The sequence below is a fragment of the Nicotiana sylvestris genome, chromosome 1 (genome assembly GCF_000393655.2).
Source record: "Nicotiana sylvestris chromosome 1, ASM39365v2, whole genome shotgun sequence".
NCBI lineage: Eukaryota > Viridiplantae > Streptophyta > Magnoliopsida > Solanales > Solanaceae > Nicotiana > Nicotiana sylvestris.
In genome coordinates this window covers 132,680,002-132,697,401 of record NC_091057.1, presented here as the reverse complement: position 1 = coordinate 132,697,401, position 17,400 = coordinate 132,680,002, and the positions used below count along the sequence as shown (strand labels likewise).

General features: G+C 35.7%; 1 protein-coding gene across 1 annotated transcript; it reads right to left on the bottom strand.

Annotated features, from left to right (window-relative positions):
- Window positions 1-470: 470 nt before the first annotated feature.
- Window positions 471-13,117, bottom strand: LOC104238321 (solute carrier family 40 member 3, chloroplastic). The gene is made up of 13 exons (XM_009792646.2): window positions 12,738-13,117; window positions 12,247-12,454; window positions 12,088-12,151; window positions 9,959-10,083; window positions 9,694-9,783; window positions 9,434-9,610; window positions 9,261-9,335; window positions 8,936-9,037; window positions 8,736-8,847; window positions 8,512-8,658; window positions 1,411-1,517; window positions 1,198-1,311; window positions 471-942 (listed from the first exon to the last, which is right to left on the bottom strand). The coding sequence occupies exons 1-13, from the start codon at window positions 12,866-12,868 to the stop codon at window positions 649-651; spliced, it is 1,746 nt and encodes a 581-aa protein (XP_009790948.1). The 5' UTR covers window positions 12,869-13,117; the 3' UTR covers window positions 471-648.
- Window positions 13,118-17,400: the final 4,283 nt, after the last annotated feature.

Below are 17,400 nucleotides of genomic sequence, written 5' to 3'. Positions count from 1 at the left end.
TACTAGGAATTGACTTGGGGGGGGGGGGGGGGACCAACTTTTGATAAATCCCCACTTCACATATTGCCTGAATATATGTACAACTGTTTAGATATCTTAGGCATAATTATTTTTCAATTCTCACCTGGATGGCCAGGTAACAACCGAAGCATAGTACTTATCACAAAGGAGTCATCTCTGATCATGGCATGCAATTCACTACATAGCTAGAAATCGAACAGTTCGGGCAACTCAAGCCCCAGGATAAGTATAAAAAAATACAGCCTCAGTGGACATGCTAATATTAACAGTCTTGCACCGAGATAAATAGAGAGTTATACAAGGATGTCACTTCCGCAAAACTGATGGAAATTATTGTCCTTAGAGATGGAGGGATGGGGTAAAAAATTGCTGCAGCATGAAATAATTAAAGCTTCTATCTCACATATGTCCGACTTAACAAATCCATACAAAAACTTGAAAGATCCTACTTCACTTCAAATGAGTACTTCACAACTTTTATATAAAATGAATGTTAGCTGATATAGTAGTAACTATTTACAAAAGCCATACTGGATGCAGTTCAATTGGGATGTACAACTTTCAATATGATGACTAAAACCATGCTACAGAAGAATTTACAACTACTTGCTACTTATTTTTGGCATTTCAAAAATGAGGGCTAAAAGAGAAAAGAGTCCTTTGTGTATCTGTCGGACTTTCCAACCATCTACAGTATAGACATGCTGCCCCAACTACTGATACAAGGGAAAGTGTCGCTAGAAATCCAAAATGTGAGACATCATTAACAATTATTGCAACTCCTAACATGATTGATTCTGCTAAACTTGCAACAGCAACCTCGGTTGTTCCTACAAGATTAGCCTTAGATGCAGGTATTCCAGTTTGTAGAATCTGTTGCCCAATGACATCATAGGACATGTGTCCCAGTCTTGACAATACCTGTGAAATAGTCAACATAAGTCTTCTTGAACTTACGATAACAATTATCCAATTTCAGATCATCTTTACAGTCACTAAATCATACAAGTACCAGAGCATGCCAACGAAACTAGATGAATATAAAATTCTCATGAAGCAATCTGTCGAAAGATAAAGCACTTTCAAAAATAGGTTCTTTAAATGCAAATAAAAGGTTATATAGTTGGCCACAAAAAATTCTCATTTAAAGCAAAAATAACAAGAGCAATAACTTACAACTAAAGCCAAGAAAAAGAAAACGGGAGTCTGCTGAGAAAGAGATCCACTCCAGTAGACAGCAACAGCTGTGGTCAGAAGCGAAGCCTGGAAAATTAGGCCAGCAGCTCCAGCCTGATATTTTAAAATTCATGAAAGTTAGACCCAGACTGTGAATGATAAGAGGACACTATTTCTGACAAGAACAAGAAACATATAAGAAGCAGAACCAACCCTTAAGATGCCAAGGTGCTTGACCATCTTTGCAGAGACAAATGTTGCTGCGACGCCCATTAAAGCACATATTCCACTGAAGCCCCCAATAATAGATGGATTTAAACCTGAAATCATTACAGTGATGTTCCCTTGAGATTAAAGTGGTCACTATTTTTTTTTTTGAATTGGTAACTATTGTATATATTATAAAAATCATACATAGGTTGCACTGAAAACCAAATTTACATAGAGAGAATTTGAAGATATTCTAATTTAAAACCTAGCAGGATCCTAGTATGTCTATGATTGTCAATTTATCTTCTGTGTACATCTGTTTGCACCAAAAACAAAATAGAAGAATACAATTGAGTTTGATCTTCTGCAGTGGATTGCTTCTGTCTTCAAAACATCTAGTGTTCCTTTCCCTCCAGACTGTCCACCAAATACAAGCCGGAACAGTCCTCCATCTATCTCTGCTAGTTGCTTCAGCTCCAGCTACTTCCCAACTATAAATGACATCTTTAATCTTGTATGGCATTGACCATGAAATACCCCTAAGACTTATAAAGATTTTCCATAGTGGTCTGTAATCTTGCAATGTAGAAACAAATGGTTGACAGTTTCTGCATTTTCCCCGCACAGAAAACATCTTGAACACAGAGATATTCCCCTTTTTATGAGATTATCCTGGGTTAAAACCCCTCCTTTGCTAGTAGCCAAGTGAAGCAAGCTACCTTGTATGGAATCTTTGTTTTCCATATATGTTTCCAAGGCCATGTGTCTACCTGTTGATTATCATGATTCAAAATCTTATATGCATCCTTCACTCGGTAAACCCCTCTGTTGTGCCTCTTCAACCATATTGAATCCAAACCTTCCTGTAATCCTGTAAATGCTTCCAGCTCTTTGTAGAGGTCAGTTAGTCTTATTATCTCCCAGTCATTCAGCTCTCTTCTTAGAGCTATTTCCCATCCATGACAACTCCTCATTTCAGCTACTGTCTTATGCTGGTTTTGTGCAACAACGAACATATCTGGGTATCTTTCCTTTAAGCTTCCAATTCCTAACCAGTTATCATTCCAAAATGATGTGTTCCTTCCGTTGTTCACTCTTATGGAGGAATGATTCTTCATTATTGGCCAAGGTTCTCTGATGGATTTCCACACACTTACTCCATGTGATGTTCTGACTCTTTTTGACACCCAGTTGTTTTCTTCACCATACTTTGCTTTGATCACTTTGGACCATAAAGATTGGGGTTCTTTAGAGTACTTCCATAACCATTTAATTCTAAGAGCCTTGCTTTGGTTCTTCAAATTCCTAATCCCCATTCCACCTTGTTTTTTATCCATTGTTAGCGTCTTCCAATTGACTAAATCGAAGACCTTTTTCTCCTTATTGCCTTGCCAAAGGAAAGTTCTTCGGAGTTTGTCCAATCTCTGTAAAACGCCTGCTGGAATTGGGAACAAAGACATCATGTAAGTAGGTAGAGAGTCTAATACTGAGTTGATTAGAACTAGCCTACCCCCCAATGATAGGTACTGCGATTTCCATCTTGACAACTTCTTCTCACACTTTTCTATGACTGAATTCCAGATTTCTTTTGATTTGGATCTTGCACCAAGAGGCATCCCAAGGTAAACAGTTGGTAGGGACCCAAGTTCTCCTCCCAATATCTGAGTCAGTTGCCCCATATTGTTAACTTCATTAATGGGAAAAATATTGCTCTTTCTCCAGTTAATGTGTAATCCTGATACTCCCTCAAATAAAACCAAAATGATCCTTAAGAATCTAAGTTGGTCTTTTTCAGCATCACAGAAGACTAGAGTATCATCTGCATATTGGAGATGTGTGATCTCTAGATTGTTAGCCCCACTCCTGTTTACCTCAAAGCCTTTAACCCATCCACTGACTTTAGCCGTTTTGATCATGTTGTTTAATCCTTTCATGGCTATGATGAATAGAAAGGGAGATAAAGGATCACCTTGTCTGAGACCTCTGTGTGAATGAAAATAACCTTTAGGACATCCATTTATAAGAATGGAAAATTTCACAGTAGATATACAAAATTTCATCCATCTAATCCATTTTTGCCCAAAACCCATTTGTTCTAACATTCTTAGTAGGAAGCTCCAGTTCACATGATCATAGGCCTTCTCGATATCCAATTTGCATAAGATTCCAGGTTCTTTCTTTTTTATTCTTGAATCCACAGCTTCATTGGCAATCATCACTGCATCAATTATTTGTCTTCCTTTGATGAACGCCATTTGTTGAGCATCGACAATTTTCCCAACCACCCTCTTAAGTCTTTCAGTTAAGACTTTTGCGAGCAGTTTGTAGAAGCTCCCTATTAGACTGATCGGTCTGAAATCTCTCAATTCTTTCGCACCTGTCTTCTTTGGAATCAAAGCTATATATGTTGCATTGAAGCTTTTCTCAAACATCTCCTGTGAATGGAAGTTGTTAAAAGCCGCCATGATATCTTCCTTCAGAATGTCCCAGCACTTTCTGAAAAAACCCATTGTGTATCCATATGGCCCTGGAGCCTTGTCACTTGCACACATCTTCAGACTGCTCAGCACTTCTTGTTCCTCAAAATTACTCTGTAAAGACTCCCTTTCTGATTCAGAAATGCTTGAACTATTTTCGAAATTGACTGTTGGTCTCCACTGTTCAGGTTCTGTGTAAAGCTCCTTGTAGAATTCTATGATCTCGTTCTCTATTCTTTCTGGATCCTCGATTACTTCATGTCGAATCATTATTTGGTCAATGTTGTTGTTTCTCTTGCGTGCATTTGCAGTCCGATGGAAAAATTTTGTATTCATATCCCCTTCTTTGAGCCACAAAGCTCTTGATTTTTGTCTCCATGCCAATTCTTCATTCTTGAGTTGCACCTCAATCTCCATTAGAGTGACTGCTTTCCTGACTGATTCCTCCTCTGTCAACGCTCTTAGTTGTTGCGTTGTCTCAAAATCTGCTAGTTGACTTAGCAATTTTGATTTCTGCAGTCCCAAATTCCCTTCGTAACATCTACTCCATCCTTTTAGCTTGCCCTTGAGAGCTTTTAACTTGCAAGCTAAAATGTAATCAGGTCTTCCTGAGAATTCAAAAGATCCCCACCACTCTCTAATTCTATCCTCAAAGCCTTCCACATTCAGCCACCAATTTTCAAACTTAAAGTATGATTTAGCTTGTTCCCACGCACCACAGTCTAGAGCCACAGGTGAATGGTCCGAAATCAACCTTTGTTGGATAGATTGCTTGATATTTCTGAACCTTACATCCCATTCTTCTGAGATGAGAAATCTATCAATTCTTGAAGCCGTTGTATGATTGTCCCCTTTGAACCAAGTATAGTTTCCTCCTTCAAGTCGAAGATCTATTAACTTCATATCTTCTATACAATCCGAAAACTCCACCATCGCTCTGGACCTCCTTGAACATTCCCGTTTTTCAGAAGGGTACCTTGTAACGTTAAAATCGCCACAAACCGCCCAAGGACCTTCCATCAATCCCCTCACTGCACCAATTTCTCTCCATACTTTTTTCCTTTCTATTCTACAATTTGGAGCATACACTCCTGTTATGTGACATTGAAAATTCTGTAGAAGAGCGTCAAACTTGCACGTCAAAGTGTATGCACCAGTCTGTAACACCTCCCCTTTCCATACTCTGCAATCCCATAACAACAAAATCCCCCCTCTCGTGCCGCTAGCTTCTAAACTTGCATACCTAACCCATCTACCACCCCATATTTGCCTGACTATTTCCTCGATATCCCCCTCGACTTTTGTTTCTTGCATGCAAATAATGTCTGCCCTCCAATTCTGCACTTGACTTTTTATTATCTCCCTTTTCTTCTTATCGTTTAATCCCCTTACATTCCAGGAAATTACTTTGATCATCATATAGAAATGATTGATAGATCTCTTCCCCTACTCCTTTTTCCATCACTCTTGAACTTGACATCGAACGAAGTTAAACCTTTTAATTCCAGTGATACTTTGAATCTTTGTTTCTTCACCTCCAACTCTGTCTCCACCCTTCTTACCTGTCTGCAGCTGTCAATTTGCATTAGCAACTCCAGTGCTTCTTCTTCATGTCCTTGAAAATCTACTCCAAACATTTTCCCTAATTTGATCATATTTTGGTGGACCCATATTGTTGCATCCATGTCTTTATCCAGTGATGGAATGTGTTGCTGAACTGCTATAGGAATCACCTCCTCGATTTCCCACTCTTGAATAGAGCTAAGTTGCTTTAGGTGTTCCACAGTGCTTCCCACATGTTCATTCCCCATCTCTGAGTTTATGCTTTGCTCCCCTTCCTTCTGTTCCGATCTTGCCCAATCTGCTCCTCCATCTGACTGATTGCAACTGGTAATTGTTTCCTTTTGCATACTTTCGAGATTCACATTGAGGGTTTGGTCCCCTGGAGAGGACTCTTTTGCCCCCGAGTAAGAAGGCCCTCCCATTTCCTCGATATAAGGCTTCCGCCCAGTATCATCAGAGATCTCACACGAGAGGTCATTAAAAATGACTTGTGCAGCCATATCGGGGTCATAGGATTTCAGCTTGACTTTTGACACTTTACTGCTCTGATTCATCGAAGTTGAACCTTGTGCAAATTGTCCACTTGCCTTTCCTTTACCAGTGTTAAGCTCATACCGTGTCTTTCTTTCAGCCCAGATTGGGATGAAAAATTTGGTTCCGTCTCTTTCAATCCCCACCTCATTGGGAGTCTTTCTGCCATCACCAACAATTTTGATTCTTGCCCACTAAGATGGTTTTTGAGATCAGTTTCTTCTTCTGTAGCTAACCATCCCCCACAGAGATCTCCTATTTCTTTGAAGATCTTTTGAAAGTGGTCACTATTTTCAATTTCAGTTTTTTTTTAGCAATGATGAGTTTCTGATATATTTTAAAGCTTTTGCAGGAAGTGCAACTCTCATTCATCTGAGCAATTACCTACAAACTTCAGAAAGCATATAGGTCATACATGGATTATGCAAATTTCCAATTTAGTTGCAAACTTCTAAGATGGAATGCATAACAAGACCAGTGTTTACAGGATATGCCACTTAGAGTTGCAAAAACACTATTAATAAAGCCAGCAAGCTGCTTGAATTTAAAAGGTGTGAGCACCTAATTTACAACTAAAAGGCCACTGCGCTTGTTGGACACACTCACAATTTCACATGAAAAATATCCTGAAACATCCAAGAAGTGGCATGTGCGTGTGTAACATAACCTAGGCGAAAACATGGTCCACTGGGTGAAACTGCCCAAGACACCACACAGAGAAAGTCACCTATGCTTGCCAACACCAAAATATTCCCACGGTGTTGTGCGGGTCAAAGGATTAGACATGAATTTTTAAGTCAACATTGCAATCACTAAGGATTTTAAAAATTAAAGTATTTAATTATTTCCTTCTTGTAATGGATAATTCTTTTTTATAAAAGTGGTGTTCGGGCCATCTTGCACAACCTCGATTATTCCCACGAGTACCTGCTACCTCCTACCAGCACAAGCACCATGTAACTCTACTCACCAAGGCTTAGGCAACATAATCTTTTCTCCATGGTTTTAACTTTTACCCACATTGACGGTTAGGCCACACCTTTGGGTCCTCTTGTAATGGATAATTTTCTTGGAAAATCTGGTCAATATAGGAGCATTCCATCCATTCTGAGGGTAAGAGAAACAACAACAACAACCCAGTATAATCCCACTAGTGGGGTCTGGGGAGGGTAGTGTATACGCAGACCTTACCCCTACCCTGGGGTAGAGAAGCTGTTTCCAACGGCATCCTTCCCTCCAAGAACTCCCCACCTTGCTCTTGGGGTGACTCGAACTCACAACCTCTTGGTTGGAAGTGGAGGTTGCTTACCATCAGAGCAACCCCTCTTCTCTGAGGGTAAGAGAAACCGTCTATGAATTCATACGGCTATTTTATTCTTAAGTGATAAGAGTTGTACAGTGTCCTAAAAAGGAGTTACAAAGGTCTTGAATTACTCGACCTACTGTCCTAAGCTTTCAAGTTGGATGCTCATATAAAGACCAAGCTTTGGCATACCTTTTCTCACACTCATAACTTTGCAATAAGTACACATGTCAACCCAAAATCAGTTAAACATGCATAAGGGTGTTAATAGCATTAAAGTCCACATATAAACCCCATAATCAAGATGCTCGTGTAATATCCCCTATTCGATAAGATAAGGGAATCCAAAGAGATTTAAAGATGTTGTCTTAAGGTTTTGAGTCAACTCACATTCTTTCCCCAGATAATACATTACTACAAGAGAAATATCTAGAAATAAAGATGGGGACTATCTCAAGTTATTATGGTGTAGAGTTTAGGCTACTTGTTAATAGGATATCTTTAGGCATTAGAAGGATTTTGGGACAAAACCATCATAGATCCTCATCCATAAAAATTTTAAAAATAAAAATAAATAAATAAACGTTATAACAATCAACAGCTAAATGTTTTTAAAGGTTCCTAGTCAGTAACGACTTAATCTACAGATAAAGAAGGTTAAACATTTCGTTTCTTTCTAAGAACATCCCTTCTATATGGTATATATCCGCATGACAAAAAGTACACTTCACAGATATGAGTTTCTCTCCATAAATAGGATTAACTGTAATTTCTTCAAGACCTCAAGGGCTGTGACAAACCAGGATAGCTCATAAATACCATATAAATTTCAAATTGATGAAATAATAATCAAAAGTTCAAACAAACAAAAGCATTGATTCAATTCAAACTTTTTTATTTCTTATAGGTCATGGTCCAACAAACCAATCCAGGTTGTCTACCCTAATGTTTGAGCACTTTCTATGAGCTTGTAAATTGTTTCATGAAGTGGTAAGATTCAGTACACTGCAAGAGTCAAATAGATGATCATACATCTCAAATCAGTTTTCATGTAGAGCCACCAAGTAAACCATCATCATATCCAAAACAACCATGCTTAGAGACACCAAGAAAGCTATCATTATAGCCACTGGTAGGTTTATTAAGAGTAGCTACATTATCAAAATCCAATTAGTGACACAAGCAAAATCTAAAGGTGAGAATATCACGAGTCTAGAATGCAGAAATTACCTTGCTGTGTTAAGAATGCTGTCATTAAACCACCAGGTGCAAGAACAACATTGAAGTACAAAAGCACATAGGCTATGCTTGCTGGAAGAACAGGTTGTTTGACATATTCAAACCATCCATGCTTTATAGCTTCCAGACCCACTCTCACTGAAAACAAACAACAGGCTCAGTATAAAGTAAAATCTATTTCCACCTTCATTGTAACTCAACTCAAGAGAAGATACCTATATTTTCAGATTCTAGTAAAGACCGCTCGGAGGAACAACTGCAACAAGTTTGCACAGCACGGTCAAGAACCCCAGAGGAAAGCTTGTTGGTTAGCCATGTCAGAGATACCTAGTAAAAAAGGTGATAACATTTAAGAGCTACACAGTGTTCTAAACTTCAAATCACAGAATGAAATAGAACCAGAACTAAGATTTACCAAAACAGGAAGTGCCCCAATCATCAAACCGGCAGCAATTTTTAAGCATAAAACTGGTTCATATTTAGACAGAAGAATGCCAAACAATGCCGCACCAGCAATCTAAAATTATCCCGGAAAAAAAAAGAGAGCTATAAGATAAATCATAAAAGACCAAATTTTTAACTTAAATGACAATCACTGCAAATTTCAAGTAAAGTATGTTTGATAAACTTAACTCAATAGAAACAAAATATCAATACATCTGAATATATTTTTTTAGATCATTCATAATCATTACGCTGCAAAAGAGGGGGGGAAAAGCTGCCATTGAATTGCCTATTACCTCGCATAAGAGGTCAATACGGCTTAGAATAGCATTTGCTTGAGCAAGAGCAACTGGGCGATTAGTTCCAGCTAACTGTAAAAACATGACTTAAAATTAGGAAACTGCTCAAGCACCGTTAAGTAGTCAAAAAGTAAGATATAGTTGACAAAACAAAGTTCAAACAGCAGTACCAAAACAACCCAATCACGCTCCACTGCGACCCCCAATGCCAACCCAGATAGCCTCTCAACAGCTCCCGCTAGAACAAGCACAACAAACCAAGGACGGAAAAGTAAAGATGATGCAGATGTTGGATGAAGAGTATGACCATGTATAATCATTCCAACAGACACCAACTGGGCAGCTGTCTGACAGAAAAGAAGTATTAGAAAACTTGCAGGAAAAAGTTTTGCATACACCATTCCTTAGCGACACACCCCGAAAAGGATACCTGGACTATAGATAGACAATTATATGCAGGTACCCTCGGAAAGTGATCCATAAGCTTGCCAACCAGAGGACCTCCACCAATTACAGCAAGCTGTACAAAGTATAGCAGGATGTAAGGTAAATAATTATCTTCAAGCCTTTAGTCTTCCTGTAACTTCTAATCAAGGACCGTCCTGCTCTTTTTAAACCTCTTTCGCACCTTCTTGATACCTTTCTATTAATAAAATAAAACATCTTACCTTATCCAAGAAAGTAAAATTTAATACCTTAGCAACGAAAGCCATTAGTGCTACAGGAAGAAGACTAGGATGAATCAATGCAATAGCAGCAGGCGAGGCAATATTCCAAAGTTGTTCCACCAAATTCCCAGCCAGGCAACTAGCATATAAAGCTGTTCGAATGCATTGACATCAGAAATCTATAAAATGTTCAGAGATTACCGGCATAACTCGACTAATCATTAACTGGTCATGTTTTCAAAGTCAAACTACTTATCAAACAAATTACCCTGGTGATGTGCCGGGGGGTTTTGTGGAATAATGCATGCATAAGCTTTGTATATTAATAATACCTTGTTTGGTACACTTTTTGAACATATGCATTAGTTAAGCAAGCATCAGTTATAAACCCTATTTAGCATTATCCTAAGCATAACTAATGCATAGGAAACCATGTTATTAACAATGCAATGGGTTTCAATGCATGCATTAGATTAGTTAAAGACAAATTTGCCCTTCAAAATTTATGCTTGATTAAAATATGCTATTATATTAATGCAAGTTTGATGTAAAGTTTGATATTGAAATTGCTCCCGCTATTTATATCTATACTCTGCCAATTTCTTCATTGTAAATTTATAAATTTGTACTCTATTACTACGTATTGGAATGCACTTATAATCAACTCATTTTCCTTTTATTTTTTAATTTAAACTTTCTTTGCCTAATAATCCAAGAAAGTGATAAATAAATACTTAGCATATTTCCTTTTTTATAAACAAATATTCAGTTCTATACTACAATATAAGTAGACAAATCAAATAATTTTTTTAAAATCTTTTCATAATTAAACATTCCTCAACATATGTTTCTATAAAAAGATAAAGTGATGGACTGTTTATGAGGGTATTTTTGTAAACAAACAATTCTTTAAAAAATTGTGCAATGCTTTAATACATCAAACCAAACAACAACAACAATAACCACCCAGTATAATCCCACTAGTGGGGTCTGGGGAGGGTAGTGTGCACGCAGACCTTACCCCTACCCTGGGATAGAGTGGTTGTTTCCAAATAGACCCTCGGCATACTTCCCTCCAAGAACTCCTCACCTTGCTCTTGGGGTGACTCGAACTCACGACCTCTTGGTTGGAAGTGGAGGTTGCTTACCCCTTTTGTCTGACATCAAACCAAACAATGGATAAGAAATATTTTAGCATAACTAATGCAAGCATAACCCCAAGAGCAAGGTGGGGAGTTCTTGAAGGGAAGGATGCCGAGGGTCTATTTGGAAACAGCCTCTCTACCCCAGGGTAGGGGTAAGGTCTGCGTACACATTACCCTCCCCAGACCCCACTAGTGGAATTATACTGGGTTGTTGTTGTAATGCAAGCATAACTAATACCAACATTAGTAATACAACCTATTCAACATTATTCTTATGCACCCTACCACACGACCCCTAGCGGAATTCCATGAATCATCAACAACAATAGTGGTGGTCTTGTTAAATTAATGTCTCAAAGCATATGGAAAATAACTTTCGTAGGAAACACAAATATATATATATATATATATATATATATATATATATATATATATATATATATATATATATATTCCGTTAATGAAGATAAAAGATTTGAGTTCTTAGGGAGCTCCCAAAATTCAAATCTTCAGCTTGTTTAATGACATTGCTTTGTTACTCCAAATAATCCATCTACCATATGAAATCTGATTAAAAAAGAACAGATATTTATGTCTCAGAAGGAGAGCCTTAGCGTAACTGATAAAGTTATTGCCATGTGATTAGAAGGTCATGTATTCAACCCGTGGAAACAGCCTCTTGCAGAAATAAAGGGTAAGGCTGTGTACAATAGATCCTTGCGGTCTGGCCCTTCCCTGGACCATAGCGGGAGCTTAGTGCACCGGGCTACCCTTTTTTAGATATTTGTGTCTCAGCCTCATATCATACGAACTTCTAGAGGACCGCACCAGATTCTCGATGTATTGGTATTTCACAGAAGTATCCTTTGGTTAATTCCAAACCAGGTTGAGGTTATGCATTTATCAGCATTTTAACGTACAGCAGACAGCAATTCATTCACTTTTAACCATAAGTTAAGCTTCTACCACACTAATATGAAATGCCACTCCACCTAAGAGGAAAAGACTAACCGTATAACCCTGCTGGATGAGCAGGTGTTGCAGCAATAATATTCTGCTCCTCCTCCGTTAGGACCTGGTCAACATTAATAATAGAAAAATCAAAGTGATAGTTAGATGGGAACAGGGGCAGTCAAATGACTAAGTAGAATTAATCATAACAAATCCTACAGGCAATGTTGTCAAGAGAGTGTCCACGAATGTGCCCTTAGCTAGCAGGTTTAGTGCTTCAGTTTCCAGGATATCAGATTTGAGATGAATAACAGGTACTGAACAGCCGAAATCATCAGTTGCAACATCATCCCGAACCTCTTCATCAGTTGCAATGTCAGTTAAGACGTCAGTATTTATGGAACATCTAGAGCTAAAACTTCCAACCCTGCATTAAAACCAAAGAATTCAGCAACTCTTGCACTGTATCACATTATTTTTCCTCTGTTTAGCTAGTAGTAAATTAGATTGACTTTCCTCAGGCATTTGATCCTTGAGAATCAACAATGACCACACTATCCTATACGAGTGCTACATTCTTGTCCGAATACCAAATTTAAGCTATTTATTGGGGAAAAGGGGTAAAGTCACAATGCCCACACGCAGATATACAGTACCAAATCAGTGATTCAGAATGTCAAGAGCTTAAAATAAAAGCATAAAGGAGGCACCTTTGAGGGGTAAAGCGAGGAGTAGTTAACCATCGACGAGAAGAGAAGCAAGGGCGTATTCTAAAGGAAGACGACGACGTGAACGGAACTTGACGAACAGCAAGGAAAGCGTGAGAAACAACAACCGCCATGGTTTATTTAACTGCTTCACAACTTTGAAGAAACGGATTTCTTCTACCGATATTTCTAGATAACTACTCATGCAGCCCGAAACACCTAGCCGGTAAATCCTAGGGTCATTCGTTTATGGAGACGTGTGTGTGTGGACAATGTATTTGTGGAAATCTCAGAGGAACTGGATTGTTATCTGGTTGAATACGGAGGCGGACAACTCAAAACTCTCGCGAATGGATTGCCTTAAGACCAGAATTTTGGCTGCTGACGTGTTTTGATTTTGCTCCAATGCTGTGCCCACTTGCTGAAAACTTTTAGAAACTGTTGGCTCGTGTTTGTTCATTGCCGAAAGTTGTTCAATTGGTCCCTAAGCCGTGGTTGGAGTTATGAAACTTTCCCCATAGTTCTAGTTTCTTCTGTTTTCGTCCTCAATTCCTTACACTTGGCCTTTCTACATAGGAGTATTTCTTTTTTGGTGTGTGTATATTTTCCCCTCTCAAAATATATACTACTACTTATCTATTGTTTGTCATTATTGGTGCCTGAAACAAACCCAAACTACTGAATGTGAGGATTTTAGGGTCTAAAACAGAAAAAGAATTCACTTAGGATGTTTCATAAATAGCCGCCTCTTTGATATTCGCTAGTATTAGCACCCGCGCGGATGCGCGAACACTAATCATGTTAATTATTTAAGTTATTTAAATTATATGTAAATAATCTTATAATTTAAACTTTCTTGGTAAATATAGATCATCATTGGATATTAATAAAAACACTACATGAAAAAATTAACCATTTCTTCTATTTTTCTTTTTCGATACCATTCTCGTCGATGTCATTGGATCCTAAAAGTAATCATGAAATGAAATAATAACTCATTATTATGGCAAAACAATCAAATGTTGAGACTATGAATGACTCTTTGGATACGACTGGACTTTTTTACTACTACTTGAACTTTTATTTGGTATGTCGATATCTCTTAAAAATATTTCATTTTTAAAATTTTAGTTTCTAAAATTTTATTTTTCAGCAAAATTATTTTTATAATAATGTCAGTGAATTTATTTTTCAGTATGACCCCATTTTGATATTTGATATTAACGATGTTAAATAACTAAGTTATTTGATTTATATGTAAATAACTTTAAAATTTGTGTACTCGAGTTGAAAAAAATATTTGAAATCGATGATATTTATGTCCAAATTTTTTATACTCAACAAAGATGAATCATCAGAAGAAATTCGTTGTCATCTCTTATTTCTGGTTTTTAGATCTTTCATACATTTTTTTAATATTTTTTTCTTTTATCTTATTTTTTTATATATTCTTTCTTTTGTTACAAAAAATTAATTTAGTTCAAATGAGTTTTAATAGAAATTGTCTATATAAGAATTTTATTTATATTTTTAGTCTTTGGTTTAAATTTTTTCATATTTTTCTTCTGGCTTTGTCTAATCAGCCTAAATAGGTGCTCATCCGACCACTTAAATTAAACAATCGAAGGATGTGTAATTTTTATACAAGCCATATATAATATATGTATAATCGTGTATTGTCAGCATATCATCTACTTATATTAGCTATAAAAAGTAAACAATAAATCTGGCATGATATTTATGGAAATATTCCATAAGATTTTAGTTTTTTGAGTTTATCCATGATACGAATTCTATTATAATAATTTTAAAAACTCTCTACTAATGTTCAAAAATATCTTATATTTTTATTATCTTTAAAGTAGACAAAAGTAAAGAGTTTTTTCGAAGTAATTTGTTTACATTTTATAAAAAAATATTTCTCGTCTTACCAATTTTTTTTATAAAATATATTTTTTGTTACACTGAAAATCGCTATAGAAACTATCAATTAAAAACCAATATCTCTCTTGTTGAGTTCGAGGGAAAAAAACCTTTCACATAATCTAATGATTCCAAACTAATATTCTTCAACGAAAAAAATATTATACCCTTGCAATATTGGCTTGACTACAGCTAAATGAAGGGGTTCCAACTTATACTCTTCAATCCCTAAAATATGCTAAATTGAATTAATAATAGCAATTATATAACCAAAATTTTGTTAATTGTTTGATGTCCATTTATACGAATTGATTCTTCAAACAAATATTCTTCGTAAAGGAAAAGAAAAAAAAAACTTTTTTTAAATATTGACTAATTTTTGTGATGTATTTTCTCCAGCATATATGTTTACTTCATTATATATATAAGTAAACTTTTATTCGATTTTTAAAGTCTTTTTTGTTATTTGGATAAACATAGACGTGTACCCTATATATTACATTTATTTTAAAATAAATCTACTTTATTCAAATCTAGTTATAGTATTTTAAAGAACTATAATTATAGGGTATTAAATGTGAAAGAGTTTTATAGTTATATGGAGTAAAAAAAATTTTGTCAGAGGCGAAGTAGTATTTAAATAATTAGAAAATATAACAAAAGTTTATAACATGATTGCATATGGTCATTAACCGAATTAAATATGATAACATGATTAAAAAAAAGATAATTTTTAATTTTTAATTTAAAATTTAAAATTTAAAACTTTATCTATAAATTCAAAATTATTTTTAATTCAATATATATACTAATATCCGTACCCGCGCGTTGCGCAGAGAATAATAAATATAAGAATTTTTTATAAGAAAATATATGTTGGGAAAGACGGTAGATACAAAAGAATATGAAAATGCTATTATTTTTTGGAACATATAATCAAACCTCCTTGTCAATGACCAAATTAAAACGAAAAATATAATCACAAATAAAACATATATAAATTTTATAAACTTATTATATCTTTCCTATCAAAATGGAAAGTATGGCTGCATTTATTACATAACACATTACCGTAATGATAGCAGATGGATTGTCAAAAAAATTAGTGGTCCGCCTTGATATGAATCTCATTCTAGAATCTAATTTTAGACACCTTGATACTTTAGTGGTCCGCCTGTATACTATGCAAGTTCATGGAATGTAAGAGCTAATAAGAAAACATTAATTGTTCATAAACTGTTGGAAATATTATGGATGTAATATATAAACAACATTATAGTAGTTTCTGCAACACCAATCGCCAGAAAAGCCAAAGTAACTTTACCTCCATCGTTCTTTAATTATACTACAAAAAAACGTGAGAAATTATAGCGAAGAACAATTGACAGAATATTCAATAAGAATACTTTAAATAAAATATCCATGCTTACTTTAGTATCTTGTTATTGTAATTGGATACATACTTCACCATATCAAACCAATTATCAGGGACTACATTTGAGGGTAAGTATCATTATAAAAATATTAATTTTTTAAAGATAGTTACTGGATGCAATAGAACCAAGAGCTTCAGCTGGGGACAACATGAACTAATTTCAGCTCAAGACCGACAAAATAATTGAGTTTGCTTGCATTTAGGACTATTAATCCATAACAATAGACAACTAAGCAAAAAATTATAAAATATGTTATGCAAGTGTAGATTAACTAATCAGCTAATGCAATGTAATGGTGTTTCCATTACACGCCTTAAGTTCATTAGAATGAAAGAGTACTAAGGTTTAGAGCCAAAGGAATGAAGCACATTAGTCTGACTTTGTTGACCAGTAAAACCTCTGATTCAGTGGAGACCAAACAATACACAAATGAGAATGTAGCAGACCATCAATAAGAAGGCAAATTGCATTGTAGAGGTAATAGCTTAATAGTCTATATTGTTTTTTTTTTTTGTAACACATAAAAGAGGTAGCAATAAGAAGCAAAAATTGGCACCCTACATTAACTTTGTATTAATCAAACAAATAGAAGGAAGAGAGTTATACCTGACCCGACTACTTGTGCACCTAACCAAGTACTTATGCAAGTAGGAAAGATTTCTCCGCCCCAACAGTCTACGATACAGCTGCAAGCTCTCATTTTTTAATCCCAAAGTTTATATTTTTCAATGCTTTTTCAGTACTATTTTTATCATCCCAGCAAAAAAAATCAATCTTTCACATGCATAGCAATTGTACCCCACAACTTTTCAGTCTTTCCACACCTTTATTCACTAAATCCTTACTCATCATAGATCCATTAAAGTATGGTTGAATTTGATCCACAAGTTCATCCCACAAAATTGCTGAAATCATGTTCCTCGTGTATGTTTCATGGTAATAGTTCAATTTTATTAAATATAAAAAGTCATATACAAAAATATAGGAAGTTATATTGTTAATGTATAGTTTCTATTTCAAAGTTTAGTGCATACACTTCTAGCTGTGTTTATAATTTGTATAATAGTTTTCCTGTGAATACAATTCTTGGCTCAAAACTTTGGTCCAATCAGAACAAAAGAGCTAACTCTAACTGAATGATTTGCGTAGTTAAAAGTAATATCATGAATATCAGAAAGATCAGTTCCTATGTACATATCGTCCCTTCCATATGCAGATATGCAGATGTTTATTACTGGAAGTAACAAACAAATCTGGCAAAAGAAAATTGAAAATACTTTTTTGATATTCTAAATAGAGAAGGACGA

Excerpts from the sequence above, each read along its gene's own strand:
- LOC104238321 (XM_009792646.2), bottom strand. The coding sequence starts at position 12,868 with ATGGCGGTTGTTGTTTCTCACGCTTTCCTTGCTGTTCGTCAAGTTCCG. Across the intron at positions 8,848-8,935 it reads TTGGGGCACTTCCTGTTTTG|GTATCTCTGACATGGCTAAC; the intron begins GTAAATCTTAGT and ends CTTTTTTACTAG. Across the intron at positions 1,312-1,410 it reads AGCACCTTGGCATCTTAAGG|GCTGGAGCTGCTGGCCTAAT; the intron begins GTTGGTTCTGCT and ends TTAAAATATCAG.